This window comes from Eptesicus fuscus, chromosome 23, assembly GCF_027574615.1.
Source record: "Eptesicus fuscus isolate TK198812 chromosome 23, DD_ASM_mEF_20220401, whole genome shotgun sequence".
Lineage (NCBI taxonomy): Eukaryota > Metazoa > Chordata > Mammalia > Chiroptera > Vespertilionidae > Eptesicus > Eptesicus fuscus.
Genome location: NC_072495.1, coordinates 21,437,774 through 21,460,035, shown reverse-complemented (window position 1 = coordinate 21,460,035; position 22,262 = coordinate 21,437,774). Strand labels below are relative to the sequence as shown.

The following is a 22,262-nucleotide window of genomic DNA, read 5'->3' as shown; positions in this document are numbered from 1 at the left end:
TGGGTCACGTTTCCCCCTTTTGGGGTATGCGTTAGAGGCAAGTAAGGCAGAGCATGGTTATTTGGGTGCAGACCAGTCACGGGAGATGAGTGAACCCCTCCCGCACGCTCCCCTCCGTGAAATTCCTCGGAGGAACCTGGGCGGCCCTGGAAGCGGGAGGGGTCGGCATCCTCCAGGCCGAGGCAGCGAGTAAAGTCCCGACAGACAAACACGTGCTTATTCGTGCCGACCGTGTCGGGGACGTCATCCTACTCCGGAGCTCAGAGTCCTGGATGTGTGTTCCGGTCTCTCCCAGGCCCTCACCTGAAGCAGCAGGTGCCTCGTGACATGACACGGGTGGGCACGGGAGGGCCGGGTGCTCGCTCTCCCAGGGGAGAGGTAAAATTCCACCCCGGCTGAGAATCGCTGTGATCAGCCAATCAAACTCCCCAAGAGAAATGAAAAGGACAGAAGTTTCTAGCCCTTGGTTATCATGCCTTTGAATGGAGACAGAATGACAGTCCGTGCGCCGGTTTCTCTCACAAGCCGGCAGCAGGAGGTCCAACACAGAAGTATCTGAGAAGAAGCCGTGATGGGTTTAGCTTCCCGCAAAGCCCTTTGGAGATTTCACGTCCCGCAGAAAGTGCCGTTTCCTTAAGTTCTGAGGAATGTCAGCTTCCCTGGGACGGCCCTTGTTTGCTCGCCTTTTAATGCGACGGGGCTTTCTTTAGGACAGCCAGGCGCGCTGGGCTGCAGTCCTGGGACCTGGCCGCAGAGTTCTTGGTGGAAACCGAGGCTGAGCGCCGATCTGTCTTCTCTTTCAGGGGCCAGGTCCTACCTGCGGATTTTCTGCTGAACACCGTGGATGTGGAATTGATTTACGGAGGCATTAAGTACATTCTCAAGGTAGCGGCCCGTGTTTCTCGAATGTCTCCAGCACTCTGGAGTCCCAGGTCCCTCGTCTGCCCCTGGGCAGAGCCACGGGTGGGAGGCAGAGCCCTGGACCCCGTCTCCCTGCTGCCCAGGCGGCCCTGCGGGGGGCGGATGCTCGGAGGCAGGAAGCGGAAGGAGGGTACGCAGTTGGTGAGAGATGGCCGGTGGGACCAGGCCCCGGGCCAGCGACCATGAGCCCCCCCCCCCCAGGCAGGTGTGGTGCACTTTCTCCAGGCTCCGTGCCCGTCAGCTCCTCCCTCCGGGCGATCGGGACCTGGGACCAGACAGGCGAGGCGCCCACCGGCCTCTCCCACAGTGGACACAGCTCTAGCTCCTGGTCGGGGGCAGGGGCAGCTGCTGTTCTGGGGGCACGGGGACAAGTGACATCCTGAGTGCACGTGGGGACGTTGCACCTGTCCCCCAGGTGGCCCGGCAGTCGCTGACCATGTTCGTCCTCATCATGAACGGTGGTCACATCGAGATCGACGCCCACCGGCTGAACGACGGCGGGCTCCTGCTGTCCTACGACGGGAACAGCTACACGACCTACATGAAGGAGGAGGTGGACAGGTGTGTGGGCGGGGGCCCAGCCAGAAAGGGGCTCCACCCTCTGCTCCCCCAGCCGGCTCCTAAGCTATTTGTGGTGACCATTTGGGAAAGGGGAGCCCCCCCCCGAACTGCGCACAGGGTGAGGGGCCCTCGGGGCTGCTTCAGGGAGAGAGGCTGCAGCAGGCCTGACGTGGGCGCGCCGGGGCGGCGCCCCTCCCCTCCCCCAGTTACCGGATCACCATCGGCAACAAGACGTGCGTGTTTGAGAAGGAGAACGACCCCACGGTCCTGCGGTCCCCCTCGGCCGGGAAGCTGACGCAGTACACGGTGGAGGACGGCGGCCACGTGGAGGCCGGGGACAGCTACGCCGAGATGGAGGTGAGTGCAGAGCAGGTCTCTGGGGGTCAGCGAGGCCTCCCCTGTGCCCCCCGCTCCCCGACGGAGGGCCATTGCTTCTGCAAATGGGGCTCACCTCTTAGCCTGGGCCACCAGCTGTGCAGGCTCAGCCCAGATCCCTGCAGTATTGAAAGCAGAAATGCACGCTCCCTGGGAATGAGCAGGAACTGATGCATGATCGTGATGGTGGCCATTACAAAGTCTTCAGCCAACACCAGCAGAGCACTTACCACGGGATAGGCACTATTCTAAGCATCTTACCTCTTTAATTACCCCTTTAATCTTCCCAGCTATCGTAGGAGACGGGCACTACTTTGACCCCCATTTTACACATGAAGAAACGGCGCCCACGCGGCTAAGAAACTCACTTGAGGTCACGTATAGCCAGGATTCAAACTCAGCCTCTATCCGGCTGCCAAGGAAAATAATGTGATAATGGCAATGACAGTACAGGAACTGTGGGCCAGGCCCTTCATCTCGCTGAATCCTTATCAGAGCCCTGCGAGGCGAGACTGTCACTGTTCCTCGTTTCACAAGAGGGGACACTCGGGGGAGGCTCAGAGAGGCAAAGGCACTTGCTGGAGGTCGCAGGATGTGTGGGTGCTGGGGCTGCAGCCCAGGCCTGGCGGACTTGGGTGACTGTTGTGTGTCCTGGGAGCACACACTTCATTTCACAGTGTTCCCCAGAGGGTTTCTCGCTGCCTTGAGAAAAGGAGCAGGAACATGTACGGTATGTTAATCGCCCTACATGCTACGATTTAATGATAGTTCAAAGAGAGTCTGTACTTCCAAAGTAAAGATCAGTTTTCACGTCTGTAAAATGGGCACATGAACATAGCTCCCCGCCCGGCTTTGCAGATGGAGATGATTCGTGAAGAGCACCGTGCCTGGCTTCCGGTGACCGCTCCTTCCCTCTGTCCTTCCAGCTTGAACCCTGCCAGGGCGTCATTCTGTTCACATGCCGCGGGCCCTGCTCCAGAGTTACTCGTTCTGAAGGACTCTGGGCGTCACACACACGGGCCAGCCCTGGTGGGCTCCATCTCGGGTCTTCTTTCTGCAAAACAGGTGATGAAGATGATCATGACCCTGAACGTGCAGGAAAGTGGCCGGGTGAAGTACATCAAGCGCCCGGGGGCCGTGCTGGAAGCGGGCTGCGTGGTGGCCAGGCTGGAGCTCGATGACCCTTCCAAGGTGCACCCGGTACGTAGCGCCCGGCACGGCCACCCAGCAGGCTCAGGCGGGCTCGGTGCGCCCACGGCCTCCACCTGCCTGGTCAGTGAGCCGAGCAGACGCGAGGCTCCCGGCTCGTCTCCTGCCCCCCGTGTCCCCCCGGAGCCAGCGCGATAGGAGCACGCGTGCCCTCCTTCGCTCAGCCCCCTCTCAGCAGCCTGGTCTCACTCAGAAGAAACCCCAGTTCCTCTGTGGACCTACTAACCCCAAATCAGCTGTCCCCACTTCCTTTGGCTTTTCTCTCTCTCGCGATCCCCCTGCTTAAATAGACAGGACCCCCCGCCTGGGACCTGCACCCTCATCCGGGAGGACCGCCCCCAGATGCTTTCAGGGCTCTCCCTCCTCCCTCTCGTGAGCTTTCCCTCAGACGTGCTCCGGGCACAGTGGGTACCCGGAAGAAACAGGTCTTGCTGACTGTTTGCACCCTTCTAAGTAAGCCATGTTCGTCATTCACCTGTGTATTGCTCTTTCCTCTACGATTAGCAGTACGTCTGCCCAGGAAAAGAGCTAGAAATGTTTTGTTGTTGTCAATCCTCACCCGAGGATATTTTTTTCATTGATTTTTTTTTAGAGAGAATGGAATGGAAGAGGGAGGGCGGGGGGAGAGAGAGAGAGAAAAAAACATCAATGTGAGAAAGACACATCGATTGGTTGCCTCCCCCCTGCACCCTGACTGGGGCTGGGGACCGAACCTGCAACCCAGGTACATGCCCTTGACTGGGAATTGAACCCATGACCCTTCGGTGTGTGCAGGTTGGCGCTCTAACCATTTGGCAACACTGGCCAGGGCTAGAAAAGTATATTCTTAAAAATCAGATAGCTTTTCTTTTCCCCAGACTATTCCATTAGTTTTGTTTTCCTTCCCATTCTTTTTATTATTCTGTCTTGAGGGTTCCCAAAGCTGGAAACAGTCGGAGCCTTTTTAGATCCTTGGGAAGGTCAGTCTGCCTGCTGTGTGACTCCTTTCAGCAAACATTTCCTGGGCCAGGGGCACGAGCCAGGGCCCAGCCAGCAGGCCCTGCAGGCTCACTCTCACCTATGAGATAAGCCCTCGTGATTCAGCTGGCAACGCCAGTAAGGGAGACTGCCCTTGGCCCTGGCTGTGGGAGGTCCGACCGAGAAGCCAACATCAGACTGTGCAGAAGGACGAGAGGAGGTTTTGGGGGGGCGGGGGGGCAGAAGCTGAGGGTTCCGAGCCAGCAGAACGGATGTCCCAAACCTCCTGGTCCAGGGCCTCGCACATAGTAGGCGTTCTGCGGGTTCTTCTAGAATGAATTCTTAGACAAACGGGCACACTAAGTCCATCTTGCCAATGTAACTTGCCAGGGTGCTGTTTTGGGCTCCATCCCGAGAACACTGTCCGTGTGGCTTGCGTGTTGGCGGGTCTGCCTCGGCCCCCGCTCGTCTCGGTCGGGAGGTCACGGTGTCCTTGACCTCGGGTTCTCGTTGTGTCTCCTCAGGCCAAGCCGTTCACAGGGGAGCTCCCCGCCCAGCAGACGCTGCCCATCATGGGGGAGAAGCTGAACCAGGTCTTCCACAGCGTCCTGGAGAACCTCACCAACGTCATGAGCGGCTACTGCCTGCCGGAGCCCATCTTCAGCATAAAGGCAGGTCTCGTGTGAAGGGCGGTGTGTATCCCACACACGTGTCGGTCCGTGGGATGAGCTAGAAGGATTTGCTCCCTGAGGTCAGAGGGCTTGGTTGATGCCCGTTCAGCCTCGGTTTGATGGTACACGTCGGGGTACCTCTGTCTGACTATACAAACTGTTGTCAAAGTGACAGTTGGTGTTTCAGGGTTTAGTTCAGCTCCACACTGAGAGTGTCAGGTAGTCGGTTAAGAAAGGAGTCAATGTGGGTCACTCTTTTATTTTTTAAAAGTATTTTTATTGATTTTTAGAGAGAGAGGAGGGGAGAGGGATAGAGAGAGAGAGAAACGTTAACGAGACAGAAACATCATCAATTGGCTGCCTCCTCGATCAAACCTTCCACCCAGGCCCTGACCAGGAATCGAACCGTGACCTCCTGGTTCATAGGTCAGCGCTCAACCAGCCGGGCACACGGCCTTGTGTTTTATCCTCACACCGTGCTGGCTGTGTGGATGCCTGCAGGGGAAGGGGGACCTTCCTAGTGGGAGAACTGGGTGTCCCCTGTGGTCAGGGGCCCCTTCCTTCCGCTCCGGACTGTCCCAGAGTCTGCTGGGTCCAGATCTCTGGCCACTCGAGTGCGTGGGGCCGGGAGGGGTTGAGTGTGTTGGGTGCCGCGTGGTGGGTGGCGGTGCCCGCCCCCCCGCAGGGCCTCGGGCCGATGCTCTGGTCTCGCTGCAGCTGAAGGAGTGGGTGCAGAAGCTCATGATGACCCTGCGACACCCGTCGCTGCCGCTGCTGGAGCTGCAGGATATCATGACCAACGTGTCGGGCCGCATCCCCGCCCCCGTGGAGAAGTCGGTCCGCAGGGTGATGGCCCAGTATGCCAGCAACATCACCTCCGTGCTCTGCCAGTTCCCCAGCCAGCAGGTGTGTGCCCCCCGCCCAGCCCCACCGGGGTGCCCGCGCCAGGCCGGGTGGCTCCTCGGTAACTCAGCTCCCGGGCGGGCTGGGCTTCTGCCCTCTGATGGAGTCGAGCGTTGTGAAACCCATGCCCGAGATGTTGGGGGCTGAGCCTTCCCTGTAGAATCCCAGTATTCCCCCGGGCAGCAGATGCTTAGAGGAACGTAAGGGCCTCACTCTAGAAAGCTCGGATGCAGAAAAGGAGTACGCAGTTGGTACACAGTGAGCGTTTTCCAAAGCGATGCTGGCTGAAGTGATAGAGGAAGTTGTGTGAGTTTTTCTTGCTAGTTTGTAGCTTAGATTCTCCTCCTTGTAAGGTGATAATCTTGCAGCTATGAGTATATGTAGTATTTGTTAAAAATGGAGAGGGAGCGAGAGATAGAAACATCAAGATGAGAGAGAATCATCGATCAGCTGCCTCCTGCACGCCCGCCACTGGGGATAGAGCTGCAACCTGGGCATGTGCCCCAAAGGGGAATCGAACCGCTGAGCCACACCGACAGGCCATTCTGGGCTCTTGAATTCCTTAAGCAATACACTGAGTAGGATGGGCAGAGCTGTTTCTGGGTGGCCAGAGGGCCTTGGGGCTGGAATTCTCTTTTTCCTCATGAGCCTCAGACGGGTCTTCCAGGGAAGCCTGGGGTGGATCCTTCGGGTGACTTCTGTGTGGCGGCCGGATTGTGTGGTTGTGAGTGGCCAGACCTGTCCTCTTTCCCGTCCAGATAGCCAACATCCTGGACTGCCACGCGGCCACCCTGCAGCGGAAGGCCGACCGGGAGGTGTTCTTCATGAACACGCAGAGCATCGTGCAGTTGGTCCAGCGGTGAGTCCTGGGCCGGCGTGGGGTGCACTCGTCACTGAGTCATCCCCTGTGTCACGCCAGGGGAGTGCTGTGGGGTTCTCTGAGGGGCAGGCTCGACCTGGGAGATAGCACATGGGGTCGGGAAACGCTGATGACCGTCCTGGCATAGCCATTCCCAACAGCGGAACCCCAGGCAAGGCACCTGACCTCTGTGGACCTCAGTTTGCCAGTTTATAAAATGGGAATAAAAACACCTCGTGCACAATAAGTCCATCTAAGTGGATTAGTTTTTTAAATTAATTAATTATTTTTATCCTTACCCAAGGATATGTTTTCATTAATTTTTTTTCTTTTTTGAGAGATAGGAAGGGGGGAGGAGAGAGAGAAAAACATCCATGTGAGATAGAAACATCGATCGGTTGTCTCCCATACGTGCCCCAACTGGGGGATTGAACCCGAAACCTGGGTATTAGCCGTGACTGGGACTCGAACCAGCGGCCTTTCGGAGCCCGGGACGATGCTCAACCAGCCGAGCCACCCGGCGGGGGCCACGTCACGTATTTTTAAAATCACGTTGGAATAAACGGGCGTTATCGGTTCTTCTCTTTTGTTGTTATTGGGTGATGCTGGGCTTAAGCTGGTTGCAGCTTCTCTAAAACTCCCGAGAAACCCCGTTCCCTGTGTTCAGCGTGACCGAGAAGTGTTCTAGGGAACGTCCGGTTAAAATTCGGTTTTACAGGGAAGCAGCGAAATTGACACAGATGGTTCGGTAAATGCCTTTCAAGTCTTGCTTTTTTCCAAACTGTCTTTACACGGTGGATGGTTAATTGAACATTTTTCTCTTCAACCACGCATGCAAGGCTGACCCCTTTCAGCATCCCAGCTCTGTAAGTGTGTTTCCTTCTCTCTGGGGACGGGGCAGGTGCCGTCCAAAGGCTCGGGCGTGGCCTCTGGTGTGACGTGTGACCTTGGGCAAGTCACTGCTCTCTCTGCCCTACGGTTCATGCAAACGATCCAACTTGCACATCCCTCCCAGGCCCCAGGATCACAGGGCTGCATCCCCCACGTGCTTGATTCCTTTGCTTTATTTTGAGATCCTAAAAGCCCTGCCTGTGGCTGTTCAGGCGCCCAGAGCGGGGAGTGGCTCACTAAGGCGCCTCCCCCTCCTCCCTCCCCAGATACCGCAGCGGGACCCGCGGCTACATGAAGGCGGTGGTGTTGGACCTCCTGAAACGATACTTACAAGTCGAGCACCACTTCCAACAAGGCAAGCGTCGCCCTGGCACCGGTGACACGCCCCCGGGGCGGGCGGGGCCGGAGCCTTACCCCGCGTGGCCCTCTGTCTCCCCGCAGCCCACTACGACAAGTGCGTGATCAACCTCCGGGAGCAGCTGAAGCCGGACATGGCGCAGGTGTTGCACTGCATCTTCTCGCACGCGCAGGTGGCCAAGAAGAACCAGCTGGTGATCATGCTGATTGTACGTGGGAGAGGGCGCCCCCCCCCCCCCCCCCCCGCCCACCCGGGGCAGGGGCAGCTGGGTCTGCGGACATTTTCCGGGAAGGGCCGGAGAGGAAATAGTTTAGATTTTGCAGGTCATACGGTCTCAGGCCGGACCGCTCACAGCTGCCTCTGTGCACTGTAAGCGAATGTGCGTGGCTGTGTCCCCATAAACGTGGTCAGCCCATGGGGAGCTCATAACCAACACCTGCTGTGTGAGGCATATTGCTTCTCTGACCTCAGTTTCCTCATCTGTAAAATGGGGATCATGATGGCAGCTCCTCAGAGGGTTGGGGGAATTTGGGGAGATGAATGTCAAGGGCCTAGCTGCTTGCCTGGCCACAGGAAGCACCCCATCACTGTTGGCCATTGGTAGTGGTGCAGGCACAGACTTAGATGTATTTTTTCCTTACCGGGTGGTGAGGGGGTGTTTGGGGTGATGAAGGAATGGACAGGGTGATGGTGGAAAGGGGAGGGGATGTGCCTCCGGCTGTGCCAGGTGTCTTCAGAGGCCGGGCAGCTGTCTGGTTTGCCGGGGCAGCCGCACCCTGGCTGAGGATGGTGCTGGCATGTTTCCTTCTGCCGGACACAAGCCACTTCGATTCTGTTTCGTCCCCCAAAGGATGAACTCTGTAGCCCAGACCCTTCCCTGTCGGAGGAGCTGACCTCCATCCTCAGCGAGCTCACGCAGCTGAGCAAGACCGAGCACTGCAAAGTGGCCCTCAGAGCCAGACAGGTAGGGCTGTGGGGCGCCGTCCCCACTGTGCGCGGGCGCGGGGTGCCGTCCTGCCGCCATGCTCTGCCCCCACTGTGCACAGCCCCTTGCTACCACCGTCCATGTCCAGCCCGATGGGCCCGGCCCCTGGCTTCTCCCCTGTGAGGGTGGCTCACCAGGCCCCTCCATGCCCTCCCCACAGGTCCTGATCGCCTCCCATCTCCCCTCCTATGAGCTGAGGCACAACCAGGTGGAGTCCATTTTCCTGTCTGCCGTCGACAGGTACGGCCACCAGTTCTGCCCGGAAAACCTCAAGGTGAGGCTGTCTGCACCCCTCCACCTTCCGCAGAGCAAGGCTGTGGCCCAGGTGGGGCCTGGGGGGAGTGGGGGGCGGGCTCCCTAGCCCTCAGTGCAGGCCACAGTCACAGATGCCAGCGGTTTAGTCCAGCGAGGCTGGGGCTGCCCAAGAGGGCTTCGGGGGGCTCAGGCAGCAGGGCTCGCCCGGGAAGGATGCGATGGAGCTTTGGAAGCGGCCAGCCTCACATGGCTGAGTCTCGGCTTCATCTTCCTGGGGCTCCCTTGCCCCCCTACTCTGCTCATTTACAAGCTTCCAGGTATGCCCTCTGCGTCTGGGAGCCCCGTGCAGTCAGCTCAGCTGCTCCCACATTCAGATCTTAGGGGCCTGGGCACTGGCGTGCTTGGCGATAACACCACCGGCTTCTCCCCCTTGCTCCCACCCCTCCCACACATCGCATGTTGGTTAAATCTATTCAGGTTTACTTTTCTCTCTTTCCCTAACGATTTCCTGTAGAAATTAATACTCTCGGAGACGACCATATTTGACGTCCTGCCCACGTTCTTCTATCACGTCAACAAGGTGGTTTGCATGGCGTCCTTGGAGGTAAGTGGGAGCGGCCCCTGGGACCACACAGTACCGCACGGGCCAGTTCCGGCATCCATGCACCTGACCCCGGGCCACACACCTTGCAGACATGATCTTATTCTACCAATAAGGTAGTGCTGTTACTATGCCCATTTTACAGAGGAGAAACTGAGGCTCAGAGAGGTGAAGCAACTTGCTCGAAGTCACACAGCGGGGAAGTGGCAGAATGAGGGTTCACACTAGGTCTGCCCCTGTCCAGAGTCCTTGCTGGCAACCTCTGCTATCTCGTGTACCATTCCTGCCTCCTCCACGCAGGGGACAGTTAAACTCGGCATCCAGGCTTTTACTGGGGGCCGGTCACACAGGCACAGTCTGGCTAGCACACACCAGCATTCTAAACTCCCGGAAAGAAAGCACATGTTGAACATAAATCATATAGTTTGCACACTTCAGGCATCATAAACTGTTTGTATCAGGCATAGTGGGAAGTTTCCTCAAATCCAAATTCCCAGTTGTAACCAATAATTTTTTATATTGATTACCTGTTGAAATAGTGATATTTTAGGTGTTAGGGATGAAATAAAGTTATTAAAGTTCTATTGACCTGCTACCTTTTTATTAAGTGGTTTAAAATTGCTTACGTGGCTTGTGTTCCATTTCTATTGGACAGGACTAACCTAGAGCAGAAGTTGGTCAACTATAGCCCGTGGGCTACATCCGGCCCCCTGCTTGTTTTTATAAATAAAGTTTTATTGGAACAGCCATATCCATTCATTTACATATTGTCTGTGGTAGATACAGATGAATTAAGTAGTTGTGATACAGATGATATATCCCCTGCAGCCTAAAATATTTACTATCCAGCCCTTTGCAGAGAAAGTAACATTCTGAAATGTGAACGAAGTTGCTCTTAACGACGGCTTAGAGATAATTCAGAGGTCATTTCTCCAGCCTGAATTTTCTCAGGTTTCGAAGGCGTTCTTCTGAGACAAGGTCCTCTGTGCTCCTGTCCCACTAGGTGTATGTGCGGAGGGGCTACATTGCCTACGAGCTAAACAGCCTGCAGCACCGGCAGCTCCCGGACGGCACCTGCGTGGTGGAATTCCAGTTCATGCTGCCCTCCTCCCACCCCAACAGGTACGCAGTGTTAGGGGAGCAGAGGCCTGGGGTGTCTCTAGAACTGAGCCTGCCCCTCCCCAGGCTTCCGGGCCCGGGGCACTCCCGGAGGAACTGGCCTGAGAATGTTCATTCCATATGGCTGAGTTCACTACTTTGGATTTAGCTGGGGACCCTGTTGGGACTACACTCCTATGCGTGATTCATTCATTCATTCATTCACTCATTCACTCACTTGTTGAGCTCTTAGTCCTCAGCCCTGGCCCTGACCTCAGTCCCCTCCACCTCCAAATTGAGGCCCCCTTTGGGGAGAGCTCCGATGCTGGCTCACCGAAGTTTCCAAGGCAGGAGCAGCTCGTGGGGCCAGATCCGCAGCAGCGGCCTCATCCCCCACCCGCCGTCCCCCTGCAGGATAGCCGTGCCCGTCAGCATCACCAATCCCGACCTGCTGAGACACAGCACCGAGCTCTACATGGACAGCGGCTTCTCCCCCCTGTGTCAGCGGATGGGTGCCATGGTTGCCTTCAGGAGATTCGAGGAGTTCACCAGGTACCCCGTGTCTCCCAAACACCCCAGGAGAGGAGCCGAGGGAGCTGCTTCTCACTCCCCTCTGTTCATGTGACACATGGGGTGGGAGCGGCCCAGCACATCGCACAACAAATTAATAATCACAGTTTAATACTGTTGTAGCCAAGAGCGTGGGCTTTCGTGTCAGCCCGCCTGCGTGCGAGTTCTGGCTCTGCGCTTCCTAACTGTGAGACTCGGAGCTTTCTGTGCCTTAGTTCTCTCATCTGTATAATGGGAATGAGCAAAGGAACTACTTCATAGGGTCACCAGGAAAATTAAATGAGATAGCACATGTTAATATTGTATTTGAAGTATCATTGATATGTAAATAACGTAATAAATGTCAGTGGTCAGTGCTACTACAGTATTGCCTTTTTTAACCCTTTCCTGCGTGTTACGCATTGTGCTTGGGTTATGTGTGTCTTTGGCGCTAGGAGCTGTAGTGATTACATCTGTTGTCCTCAGTTGACTCAGACGTGGGGTGAATCACCAGGGCCTCCTAGCTGGTAAAAGGGGGGCCCATCTGACGCTCCAGAGTTCAGACAGCCTTCCTTTCGTTCATGACCTCAGATCACATGGGCTCATTCTTCCCTCTTGGGAAAGACCCCGTCCGGGGTGCCTTGGACCTGGTCAGGAACACAGTGAGCTCGCAGAGTGGTGGTTGGGAAAAGGGAGGACTCAGGCCTGACCCACGGCCGAGGCGGAGCAGCCCCTCAGCCCTCCCTCTCTGTCCCGCGCCCCCAGGAACTTCGATGATGTCATCTCCTGCTTCGCCAACGTGCCCCGGGACGCCCCCCTCTTCAGCAAGGCCCAAACCTCCGTGTACTGTGAGGAGGACTGCAAGGTAAGTGCCTGAGCAGGAGCGAGCGGGGGCGGGGCGGGCTGGGCCCAGGTCCTTGACGAGCCTCGTTCCCTCCTAGAACTTCCGCGAAGAGCCCATCCACATCCTGAACGTGGCCATCCAGTGCGCCGAGCACCTGGAGGACGAGGAGCTGGTGCCGATTTTGCGGACCTTCGTGCAGTCCAAGGTGCCTGCGTGCGCCTCTGGTTCTGGGTCCGGGGGAGGAGGACGGGCTGTCGTGGGGAGGTGTCCCGGGCGCCCGGGACCTGCTGAGTGTTTCAGAGCCACAGAGATGGCTTCTCACCCGAGCTCCGCTACTCCCCATGGCCGTGACCGTGGGCAGCGGTGGCCGAACGAGGCAGAGCCTCGGCTTCTTCCCTGTAACACGGGGGTGGCATCTCTCTCTCCCGGGGTTGCAATGATGAAATGACAAAGTCTGTGCACTGAGCCTGTGCAGTGATGAAGTGACAGGGTTAACACACCACTCGGCACAGAAGCACATTCGGCATATAGTTCTGGGTTTGGTGGCGTGTGTGTTGGCATAGCCCAGAAAAGTCACAATTTTGAAACGGTCACGTGCATTGACGTCCGTGTATGCAGGTAACTGCAGGCTGCTTTTATAAACGTGGTGGCCATGGCCACTCTCACCCTGGCAGTAGGGACACCTGTTATGTATGCTCAAGGGCCTCAGCTGCAAACAGATGTGGAGCGGCTTGGCAGGTATAGGTCAGAGAAACAACAGGAAGGTGCTGTGTGACCTCAGGCAGGTTACTGTACCTCTCTGACCCTTAGTTTCCCCGTCTGGGATGCTAAGATTCTTAGCTCACATATAATCAAATCTACCAGCCACACTGTCTGGCTGCTAGTTCTTGACGCTCCTGGCTCGGTGGTAATTGTACGTGTTGTGTTCCCCATATTATCCTGATGGACTGGACTTGATGTCCCTCAGAGGACCTGCGGGTGCTGAGTCATGGATGATGCCGTGAAAGATCAGGGACATCAATGTTAGCGATGTGCTTAGCCTTTGCCTGGTCAATCAGCAGCTGATGGTGTTCATTATAGAACATGTTTAAGGTGCAGACAAATCCGAAAAGTAGGTTTTATTAATATATTTTATTGATTTTTTTACAGAGAGGAAAGGAGAGGGATAGATAGTTAGAAACATCGATGAGAGAGAAACATCCATCAGCTGCCTCCTGCACACCCCCTACTGGGGATGTGTCCGCAACCAAGGTACATGCCCTTGACCGGAATCGAACCCGGGACCCTTCAGTCCGCAGGCCGCCGCTCTATCCACTGAGCCAAACCGGTTAGGGTGTGAAAAATAGGTTTTAAAACAGAGCCCACAGCCTCACCGTCCAGAGGCAGCCACTGGGGAAGTATTGGCATATTTCCCCCTGGCCTGTTTCTTCTTCTTTTTTAACAACATTATCAGTAGGTTTTTAAAAATATGTTTGTATTGATTTTTGAGAGAGGGGAAGAGAGAGAGAAACATCTATTGATTTGTTTCCTGCATGTGCCCCAACCAAGGAACGAACCCACAACCTGGGCATGTGCCCTGACCAGGAATCAAACTGGCGACCTGCCAATGTCATTAAAGATTTCATGAAATGTTAAAAAAAAAAAAAAGTCTGTATATCTTAATATAACATTGAATATAATTCACATAGCACACTATTCTCCCACTTAAAGTGTACCAATGCTTTCTGGTATATTCCTAGAGTTGTGTAAACATTATTATAATATATTTTCACACACACCCCCACCCCCCAAAATACCCTCTATGCTTTCGCAGTCACTCCCCATTTTTCTTTGACCCAGTACCCTCCTCCTCTGTCCCAGGCAACCGCTCATCTACTATCCGACTACAGATTTGCCTGTTCTGGACATTTCATGTAAATGCGATCAGACAGTCTGAGGTCTTTTGTGACCGGCGTCTTTCTCAGCATAATGTTTTCAAGGCTAATCCACGTGGTACCACGTATCAGGACTTCTTCATCCCATGTTGTGGCTGATGCCATTCCGTTGTGTGTTTGGTTTTTAACGCAGAAAAACATCCTTGTGGACTACGGGCTCCGAAGGATCACGTTCCTGATCGCCCAGGAGGTCAGTCGATGCTCAGCGCCCCCTTTGCGTCTCCTCCCTCCTCCAAGACCCAGAGCCGTTCCCTTGCCGTTTACGCTGCAGATCGGGGTGGGGGAGATGGAGCGCTGGGGAGGACTGCCTTCCAAATGATGCACCCTAGAAGCAGAGGGGGTCACCCTTAAGAGCAAGCACACGCGTGTGGACATGGGTCCTGCTGGATGTAATGGTCGTCTGTGTGGATTTCTCTTTTGCAGAAAGAATTTCCCAAGTTTTTCACCTTCAGAGCAAGAGACGAGGTATGACCAAAAGCAGCGATCCGTTCTCTCTCCCTGGCATCTCTGATTTTCAGGAAGACAGCCCCCGTCCTTAAGATATCCCTGTGTTCTAGAACATGGCAACTTTCACACAGACTCCCCCCTTCCTCTGGGGTATTTCCAAGGAGAGCCCCGAATGTCCATGTGGAGCTCAGACCTCGCGCCTCCCGCCCTTCAGCCTTCACTGCAGGTCCCTCTGTCATGTGGACAGTTTTTGGACTTGCTGGTGGACTCAGAAAGGTGGTCCTCCCAACCCATTTTTCTTCTCTCTCTTTTTTTTTTTATCCTTGATTTTTAGAGAGAGTGGAAGAGAGAGGGAAAGACAGAGAGAAACATCGATGTGAGAGAAACACATCGATTGGTTGCCTCCTGCACCAGCCCCGACCAAGGCCCAGGCCGGGGAGGAGCCTGCCCCCGAGGCACATGCCCTTGACCGGAATCAAACCCGGGACCCCTCGGTCCGCCGGCCGACGCTCAACCACTGAGTCACGCCGGCCGGGCGCTAGTCTCCAGCACTATCAGATGCTTTCTTTAGAGGACGAATTTCCATTAGGAAACCAAGCACCAGTGACTTCTTGAGAAATACTCTGTCCCGTGCCAGAGAGGGAACCGCCTGGCTGTGCGGCAGGTGCTGGGAGCTAGCTGGGCTCACCCGGGAGCCTCCTGCCCGCACGCCAACCTGGCATGTCGTCTGGCAAAGTCCCAGCCCTCCTGAGCCTGGGGGTTGCTCACAATTATGACAACATAATTACCGTACATTTCGAGGGCTAAACCCGCAGACACCAGCGGACTGCAGGACGGGGTGGACCAAGCAGGGTCACGGTCCAGCGTCCAACTCGGTGTGTGTCTGTGTGTCTGTGTGTCTGTCCGTCTGTCCGTCCTCTCCCCGTCGGCCTGCAGTTTGCAGAAGATCGCATTTACCGTCACCTGGAGCCCGCCCTGGCCTTCCAGCTGGAGCTCAGCCGGATGCGCAATTTCGACGTGACGGCCGTGCCCTGCGCCAACCACAAGATGCACCTTTACCTGGGCGCTGCCAAGGTGAAGGAGGGCGTGGAGGTGACCGACTACAGGTTCTTCATCCGCGCCATCATCCGGCACTCGGACCTGATTACGAAGGTAATGTGTCTCGGGTGTTTCTTCTATCCCCTGAGCCTGTCGCTCCGGCGCTGGCCTTCCCTCTGCTGTCAATTCTCGGAGTAGGCCCTGGGCCGCACGGGGGATCGCAGGGGGCCCTGGGCCTCACGGGGGATCGCAGGGGGCCCTGGGCCTCACGGGGGATCGCAGGGGGCCCTGGGCCTCACGGGGGAGCGCAGGGGGCCCTGGGCCTCAACGGGGGGAGCGCAGGGGGCCCTGGGCCTCATGGGGGGAGCGCAGGGGGCCCTGGGCGAACAGCCTTTGTCAGCCCTTGGCCTTCGGAGGGGGCTCTGCTGTGCTCGCCGGGCCCGCCTTGGGGAGAAGAGTGATTCCTCCCCGAAGCATTGCCCCAGCGGCTGCCCCCTCCTTGGCAGGAGGCCTCCTTCGAGTACCTGCAGAATGAGGGCGAGCGGCTGCTCCTGGAGGCCATGGACGAGCTGGAGGTGGCCTTCAACAACACCAGCGTGCGCACCGACTGCAACCACATCTTCCTCAACTTCGTGCCCACCGTCATCATGGACCCCTACAAGGTCTCTCTCCGGGGCCCTCGCCGGCTCCGGGCTCAGTGCCCGGGGACCAGTGGCTCTTCGTGCCATGCTGCCCTGGGCACCGCCTCCTGGCGCTCGAGAACCGAGTTACAGGACGCACATGTGCGTGCCGGGGCCTCCGTCCTGCAGCGTGTGATTCTAGAGCAGGGGTCCTCAAACTACGGCCTGCGGGCCACATGCGGCCCGCCGAGGACATTTATCCGGCCCGCCGGGTGTTTTTGCCCCCGCTGCCTGTCCTGCTTAGCAGCCGACTTAGCAGTGTGCATAGGAATTTGTTCATAGTTGTTGTTTTTTTTTTAAACTATAGTCCGGCCCTCCAACGGTCTGAGGGACAGTGAACTGGCCCCTGTTTAAAAAGTTTGAGGACCCCTGTTCTAGAGCCACCAGCCCGGGCCCGGCCCTGGTCCGCGTTCACCCTCCGTGAGCGTGCCTCACTTTGAGGACCACACGGATGCCCCAAACGTCTTACAAAACAAAAGGGTGTCCTGTCCCCGGGCCCAGGCTCTGCTGGGGACCCCGCTGGCTCTTCTTCATGAGCAGGCGGGGTTTAGGGTGGGGATCGTGGGATGAAAGAAGTCCTGGTACCTCATCCTGGCATCTCTGGGGTGCAGAGGGCCCATGCTGGTGCCCCTGCCCCACCCGTCCCCCCACTTCCCAGCAGAGAAGATGTGTGGGCTTGAGATGCATGATGGGATACAGGTGGTGTCCCAAAGGAGCACGAGCTGTTGGTCACCAGCCTCCGTGTCCTCATCTAAATGGGGGATAAAAATGCCGGCACCGCCCTAGCCAGTGTGGCTCAGTGGATAGAGCGTCGGCCTGTGGACCAAAGGGTCCCGGGTTCGAGTCCGGGCAAGGGCACCTACCTCAGCTTCAGGCTTCTCCCCAGCCTGGTCGGAGTTGGTGCAGCAGGCAACCAATCGATGTGTGTGTCTCACGTCGATATGTGTCTTTCACTCTCTCTCCCACTCTCTAATAATCAGTGGAAGATATCCTTAGGTGAGGATTAAAAAAATAAAAAAAATGCCGGCCCTTCTGAGTCCTGAAACGAAAGGAGAAAAGGAGCTCCCAGTTCCCGGCCCGGTGCCGCCCGGTGCCGTTGGTCATGAGCAGCCGGCAGGTGTGGGTACGCACCGTGTCCGGGCACCTTGCCCTCGGTGCATCCTCACCGCGTTGCTGTCGGTGCCAGAGCTGCTGGGAGTGAGTGCGGCCCCGGCTCTGACACGGGACTTGCTGTGACCCGGGCAGATCGAGGAGGCCGTGCGCTCCATGGTCATGCGCTACGGCAGCCGGCTGTGGAAGCTCCGCGTGCTCCAGGCCGAGGTCAAGATCAACATCCGCGAGACCGCCGCCGGCAGCGCCATCCCCATCCGCCTGTTCATCACCAACGAGTCAGGCTACTACCTGGACATCAGCCTCTACAAGGAAGTCACCGACCCCAGATCCGGAAACGTAAGGCGGGGCGGGTCCCCGAGGTCAGGGCAGAGGCAGGCTGCGCCCTCTGTGGGACGTGGAAGGAAACGCACTCGGTGGCTGCCTTGCCTGGCCACGGCGGATCCTGCAGCCCCTCGGGAGCTTTGGTGATAAACGGGGTCGCCTCTGAGTCCCCGAAGTTCATTCCCTTGGGAAGGACGGGGGTTCCGTGTTTAATCCATTCTAGGACCATATTCGGGATCGGATGTGGGGTGCCCTGGGTGATTACACTGCAGCCTCCCACATCGCTTCACTTAGGGACATAGGTATTTTCCACAACCGTGGTTTAGAACGGACTTTTGCGAAGTGAATCAAATATCCTATTTTTAGGATATCTGCTTATCTTCATTTTGAAATAATTACTTTCCAGAATAATTATACAGAGAGATGAGTACAGAGATAATACCATGTACTTTCACCCACTTCCCCAAAGGTAACGTCGTACGTAACCGCAGGACCTTGTCAGACTAGGAAACTGACCCGGGCTCAGTGGTGTTAACCCAAATTCGGACTTCCTTCGGGTTTCATCCATTTTGAGGCCCTCTTGTCTGTTTGACTGTGTGCGTGCGCGTGTGTGTGCACATGCGTGTGGTACTATAATAGTTACATTCTGGGGGCTGTTTTCACACCTGCCACTGTCCCTCCTTGTGCTGGCTGTGGCAGAAGAGAGATTAGCAATGCCAGGCACTCGCTTTGTCATGTGACAAGGTTTGCTCCCCGCGCTGGGATGTCACTGAGGACGCGTCTCCCTCACGCTCTGTTTCTCCGTCTTTCTGGTCCAGATCCTGTTTCACTCCTTTGGCAACAAACAAGGAGCCCAGCACGGGATGCTGATCAACACGCCCTACGTCACCAAGGACCTGCTTCAGGCCAAGCGGTTCCAGGCCCAGTCCCTGGGAACCACCTACGTGTACGACTTCCCAGAAATGTTCAGGCAGGCAAGTCCACGGCTGAGACGCAGCACGGGCCTGGGTCTCCTTGGGAAGAAAAAGAAGTCACATGTGACCCGTGAGCAATGTGGAGGTTAGGGGTGCCGACCCCCGGTGCAGTCGAAAATCTTCCTATAGCTTTTGATCCCCCCAAAACTTAGCTGCTAATCTACTGTTGACCAGAAGCCTTTCTGGATAACATAGTTGATTAAGACATATTTTGTGTGTTACATGTATTACATGCTGTATTCTTCCAGTAAAGTAAGCCAGAGAAGAGAAAATGCATTTATAGTATTTATTGAAAAAAATCTGAAGAAGTAAGTTGCAGGATGTGTGCAGTGTGATACCACTTATTTAAAGTTTAAGTCATGCAAAAGACTACATGTTTAAATGTATGCATACATGATGAAATAAAGACATGCAAGCATGCAGAGGGCTGGTAGACACTAAATTCAGGGCAATGATTCCCTGTGGGTAGGTGAGGGGAGGAGGGTCAGGGATGGGGTGAGGAGGGGTACAATAAGGGCTCCACCACATCTTATTTAAAAAGAAAATCGTGCCCTGGCCGGTTTGGCTCAGTGGATAGAGCGTCGGCCTGCGGACTGAAGGGTCCCAGGTTCAATTCCAGTCAAGGGCATGTACCTTGGCTGCGGGCACATCCCCAGTGGGGCATGTGCAGGAGGCAGCTGATTGATGTTTCTCTCTCATCGATGTTTCTGACTCTCTATCCCTCTCCCTTCCTCTCTATAAAAATCAATAAAAAAAAATCTAAAAAAAAAAAAAAAAAAAAAAGAAAATCGTAAGCAACTACGGAAAATTATGATTTGATAAAACATGAGATTTATTGTTCTGCGTGTTAAAAGTAGCTCATGATTGCCTGGCCAGTGTGTGTGGTTCAGTGGTTGAGCATCAATCTCTGAACTAGGAGGTCACAGTTCGATTCCCAATCAAGGCACATGCCCGGGTTGTGGGCTCGATCCCCAGTAGGGGCCGTGCAGGAGGCAACCGATCAATGATTCTCATCATCGATGTTTCTCTCCCTCTCCCTTCTTCTCTGAAATCAATAAAAAAAATTTTTTTAAATAGAAAAAGTAGCTCATGCTTTAAAAAGAGAAAGAACTAGTAAATGTGCCTCTCTACTGGCGACTCAGGTTTTTCTTTGTCCTCCCCTCTCCCCAGGCTCTCTTTAAACTGTGGGGCTCCCCAGACAAGTACCCCAAAGACATGCTGACATACACGGAGCTGGTGCTGGACCCGCAGGGCCAGCTGGTGGAGATGAACCGGCTTCCCGGAGGAAACGAGGTCAGGTCTCCGCGGAGCCCAGCGCCGGGCCGGAACCGCCCTTTCCGGAAACGTCCCCCCGAAGACACAACCCCGCTTCCCTCGTGCGTTTGTGTCGTCACCAGGTGGGCATGGTGGCCTTCAAAATGCATCTGAAGACCCGGGAGTATCCGGAAGGGCGGGACCTGGTCCTCATCAGCAACGACATCACCTTCCGCATCGGCTCCTTCGGCGTGGGAGAGGACCTCCTGTACCTGCGCGCGTCCCAGCTGGCCCGGGCCGAGGGCATCCCCCAGATCTACCTCGCGGCCAACAGCGGGGCCCGCATCGGCCTCGCGGAGGAGATCAAGCACATGTTCCAGGTGGCGTGGGTGGACCCCGAGGACCCCCTCAAGGTACGTCAGGAGCGGGGTGGCAGTGTCATTCCGCTCGCTGGCACTGTATCTCCCTCCGGTGGAGGCGGCAGTGCCCACGGGTGAAACAAGTCTTCTGACTCTTTTTCTACGTAGAGCACAGGTATCCTACATAAACAGGCATGCAGTGTATCGGTATTAAAATTTCCTGGGAGCCCTGCTGGGCGTGGCTCAGTGGTTGAGCCTCGACCTATGAACCAGGAGGTCACGGTTCGATTCTGGGTCAGGGCACATGCCCGGGTTGCGGGCTCAATCCCCAGTGTGGGGTGTGCAGGAGGCAGCCGATCAATGAGTCTCTCTCATCATTGATGTTTCCATCTCTCTCCCTCTCCCTCTCCCTTCGTCTCTGAAATCAACAATAATGACAAAATATATGTACATATAATATATTTTAAATTTCCTGGGAGGCGATGGCCATTAGGAAAACATGCCTAAGAAGGCTCCGTAGGGGACAGTAATGCAAAAGGTTTATGAACCCTGAGCTAATGCAGATGTATATACAGATGCAGAATATAGACTGTATCTCCTGAATGCAGCAAACACTGAGAATGCAGAGGTGAAAAGAACATCGTCCCTGGCCTCAGGGATTTGTTAAAAATCGTGGGGAGATGTGGAGACACCAGCTACACTGGAAGGCCGGATGAGTGAGAGCAGAGCACACGCTTTATGACGTGAAAAGGCAGGGGACAGAGTCCCCTTTGCAACCACAGCCTGCATTTCGAAGGGGGCAGTCATGCCCCCCCCCCACACACACACACACAAAAGGGGAAATGATCTTTAATGTGAACAACGTAACACACACAGAGTACTGTAATAAAACGGGGAGAGGCTGGGAATAAGGAAAACAGTCTCAGAGTCTCCCTAGGGGAGCAGTAGTGAGAGGATAACTGGGAAACAGAACCAGACCAGGGAGATGAGTGGCGATGTGGTGAGGATGGGTGGAAAGCACTTAGCAAACGCAGATCCTGAGTTTATAGCTCTTATTAGCATGGTGTTAACGTCAGACATGTTAACATATTGCTAACACGTTAACCTGTTGTCAACATCCATTCTACAGAGTTGATATGTTTTTAAAAACAGTGGCTGCCAAGGGCAGGGAAATGGATTCATAGTTTCACTGGAGTATGTGTGTGTGTATGTGTGTGTGTATATATATATATATATATATATACACACACACATACACACACACACACACACACACACACATATATATATATTTGTTTGTTTAAGGGATTTAAGTACCTGTACCTGACCCCCCAAGAGTACACCCGGATCAGCTCCCTGAACTCCGTCCACTGCAAACACGTCGAGGAGGAAGGAGAATCCAGGTGAGTGACTGGGCAGGTGGCTCCCGCCTTTGGCCTGGGGTTGATGCGGCTCTTCCTGGGGAATCTGCCGCTCTGCCTCCGGCTGTGGTGGCATTTCCAAGAGGGTGGGTGGGGGTGTGTGTGTCCAGTGGGACCCTTGAGCTTTGGCACCGGTGACTTAAATACCTGGGGTGTTCTCTAAGGTGAACCCCTCCTTGTCATCCCCAGATAAGCCGTGCCTCTCACACAGATAGCACATTACACAGGGGGAGCCAGATCAGTTTCCCACGAAGTCCCCAGAGCCGCAGGCCCACCTTATAGGATCACATTAGCCAACGGATGCAGCAGTGACCTGGCAAGCTGGGAAGGTGTGGGCAGGGCAGGGGTCGGCTCCGCCCGAACATCACAGCTGCCGCTGTCTCTTCCAGAGAAAGTGGTGGGTGTGTTGTTGCTGTTTCAGTGAGATTGACGAAATCAGAATTTCCCAGGCTGAGCTTTCTGGAATGTTAGTTGGTGATATGTGGGAAGGAGGAGACATTTCCATAATCAAGTAGGGCTGGGTTAGATCTAACCAGCATCTTCCCTAAGGGCCTCCCCAGAACCTTTAACGTGCTCAGTGCCTTGTGAATCTCGAGCAGGTCGGGAAGTACAGTGTCTCTCACACTTAGGTGGCCAGTCTCGATTGATTGATTGTGAGCTCAGTGGCTTCCCCATCTCTCTGTA

The 22,262-nt window shown here is 55.5% G+C and overlaps 1 protein-coding gene across 1 annotated transcript in view; it reads left to right on the top strand.

Annotated features, from left to right (window-relative positions):
* Positions 1 to 22,262, top strand: part of ACACB (acetyl-CoA carboxylase beta) — a 74,945-nt gene that overhangs the window by 39,782 nt on the left and 12,901 nt on the right. The window contains exons 15-39 of the mRNA XM_054712462.1: positions 804 to 885; positions 1,337 to 1,482; positions 1,689 to 1,839; positions 2,923 to 3,057; positions 4,548 to 4,694; positions 5,412 to 5,600; positions 6,356 to 6,456; positions 7,614 to 7,702; positions 7,789 to 7,913; positions 8,556 to 8,669; positions 8,851 to 8,964; positions 9,460 to 9,549; positions 10,550 to 10,668; positions 11,059 to 11,196; positions 11,959 to 12,058; positions 12,135 to 12,242; positions 14,105 to 14,161; positions 14,395 to 14,436; positions 15,355 to 15,570; positions 15,963 to 16,118; positions 17,382 to 17,585; positions 18,389 to 18,544; positions 19,715 to 19,837; positions 19,942 to 20,211; positions 21,463 to 21,560. Coding sequence (XP_054568437.1) covers positions 804 to 885; positions 1,337 to 1,482; positions 1,689 to 1,839; positions 2,923 to 3,057; positions 4,548 to 4,694; positions 5,412 to 5,600; positions 6,356 to 6,456; positions 7,614 to 7,702; positions 7,789 to 7,913; positions 8,556 to 8,669; positions 8,851 to 8,964; positions 9,460 to 9,549; positions 10,550 to 10,668; positions 11,059 to 11,196; positions 11,959 to 12,058; positions 12,135 to 12,242; positions 14,105 to 14,161; positions 14,395 to 14,436; positions 15,355 to 15,570; positions 15,963 to 16,118; positions 17,382 to 17,585; positions 18,389 to 18,544; positions 19,715 to 19,837; positions 19,942 to 20,211; positions 21,463 to 21,560 — 3,270 coding nt within the window. The remainder of the gene's footprint in view (positions 1 to 803; positions 886 to 1,336; positions 1,483 to 1,688; positions 1,840 to 2,922; positions 3,058 to 4,547; positions 4,695 to 5,411; positions 5,601 to 6,355; positions 6,457 to 7,613; positions 7,703 to 7,788; positions 7,914 to 8,555; positions 8,670 to 8,850; positions 8,965 to 9,459; positions 9,550 to 10,549; positions 10,669 to 11,058; positions 11,197 to 11,958; positions 12,059 to 12,134; positions 12,243 to 14,104; positions 14,162 to 14,394; positions 14,437 to 15,354; positions 15,571 to 15,962; positions 16,119 to 17,381; positions 17,586 to 18,388; positions 18,545 to 19,714; positions 19,838 to 19,941; positions 20,212 to 21,462; positions 21,561 to 22,262) is intronic.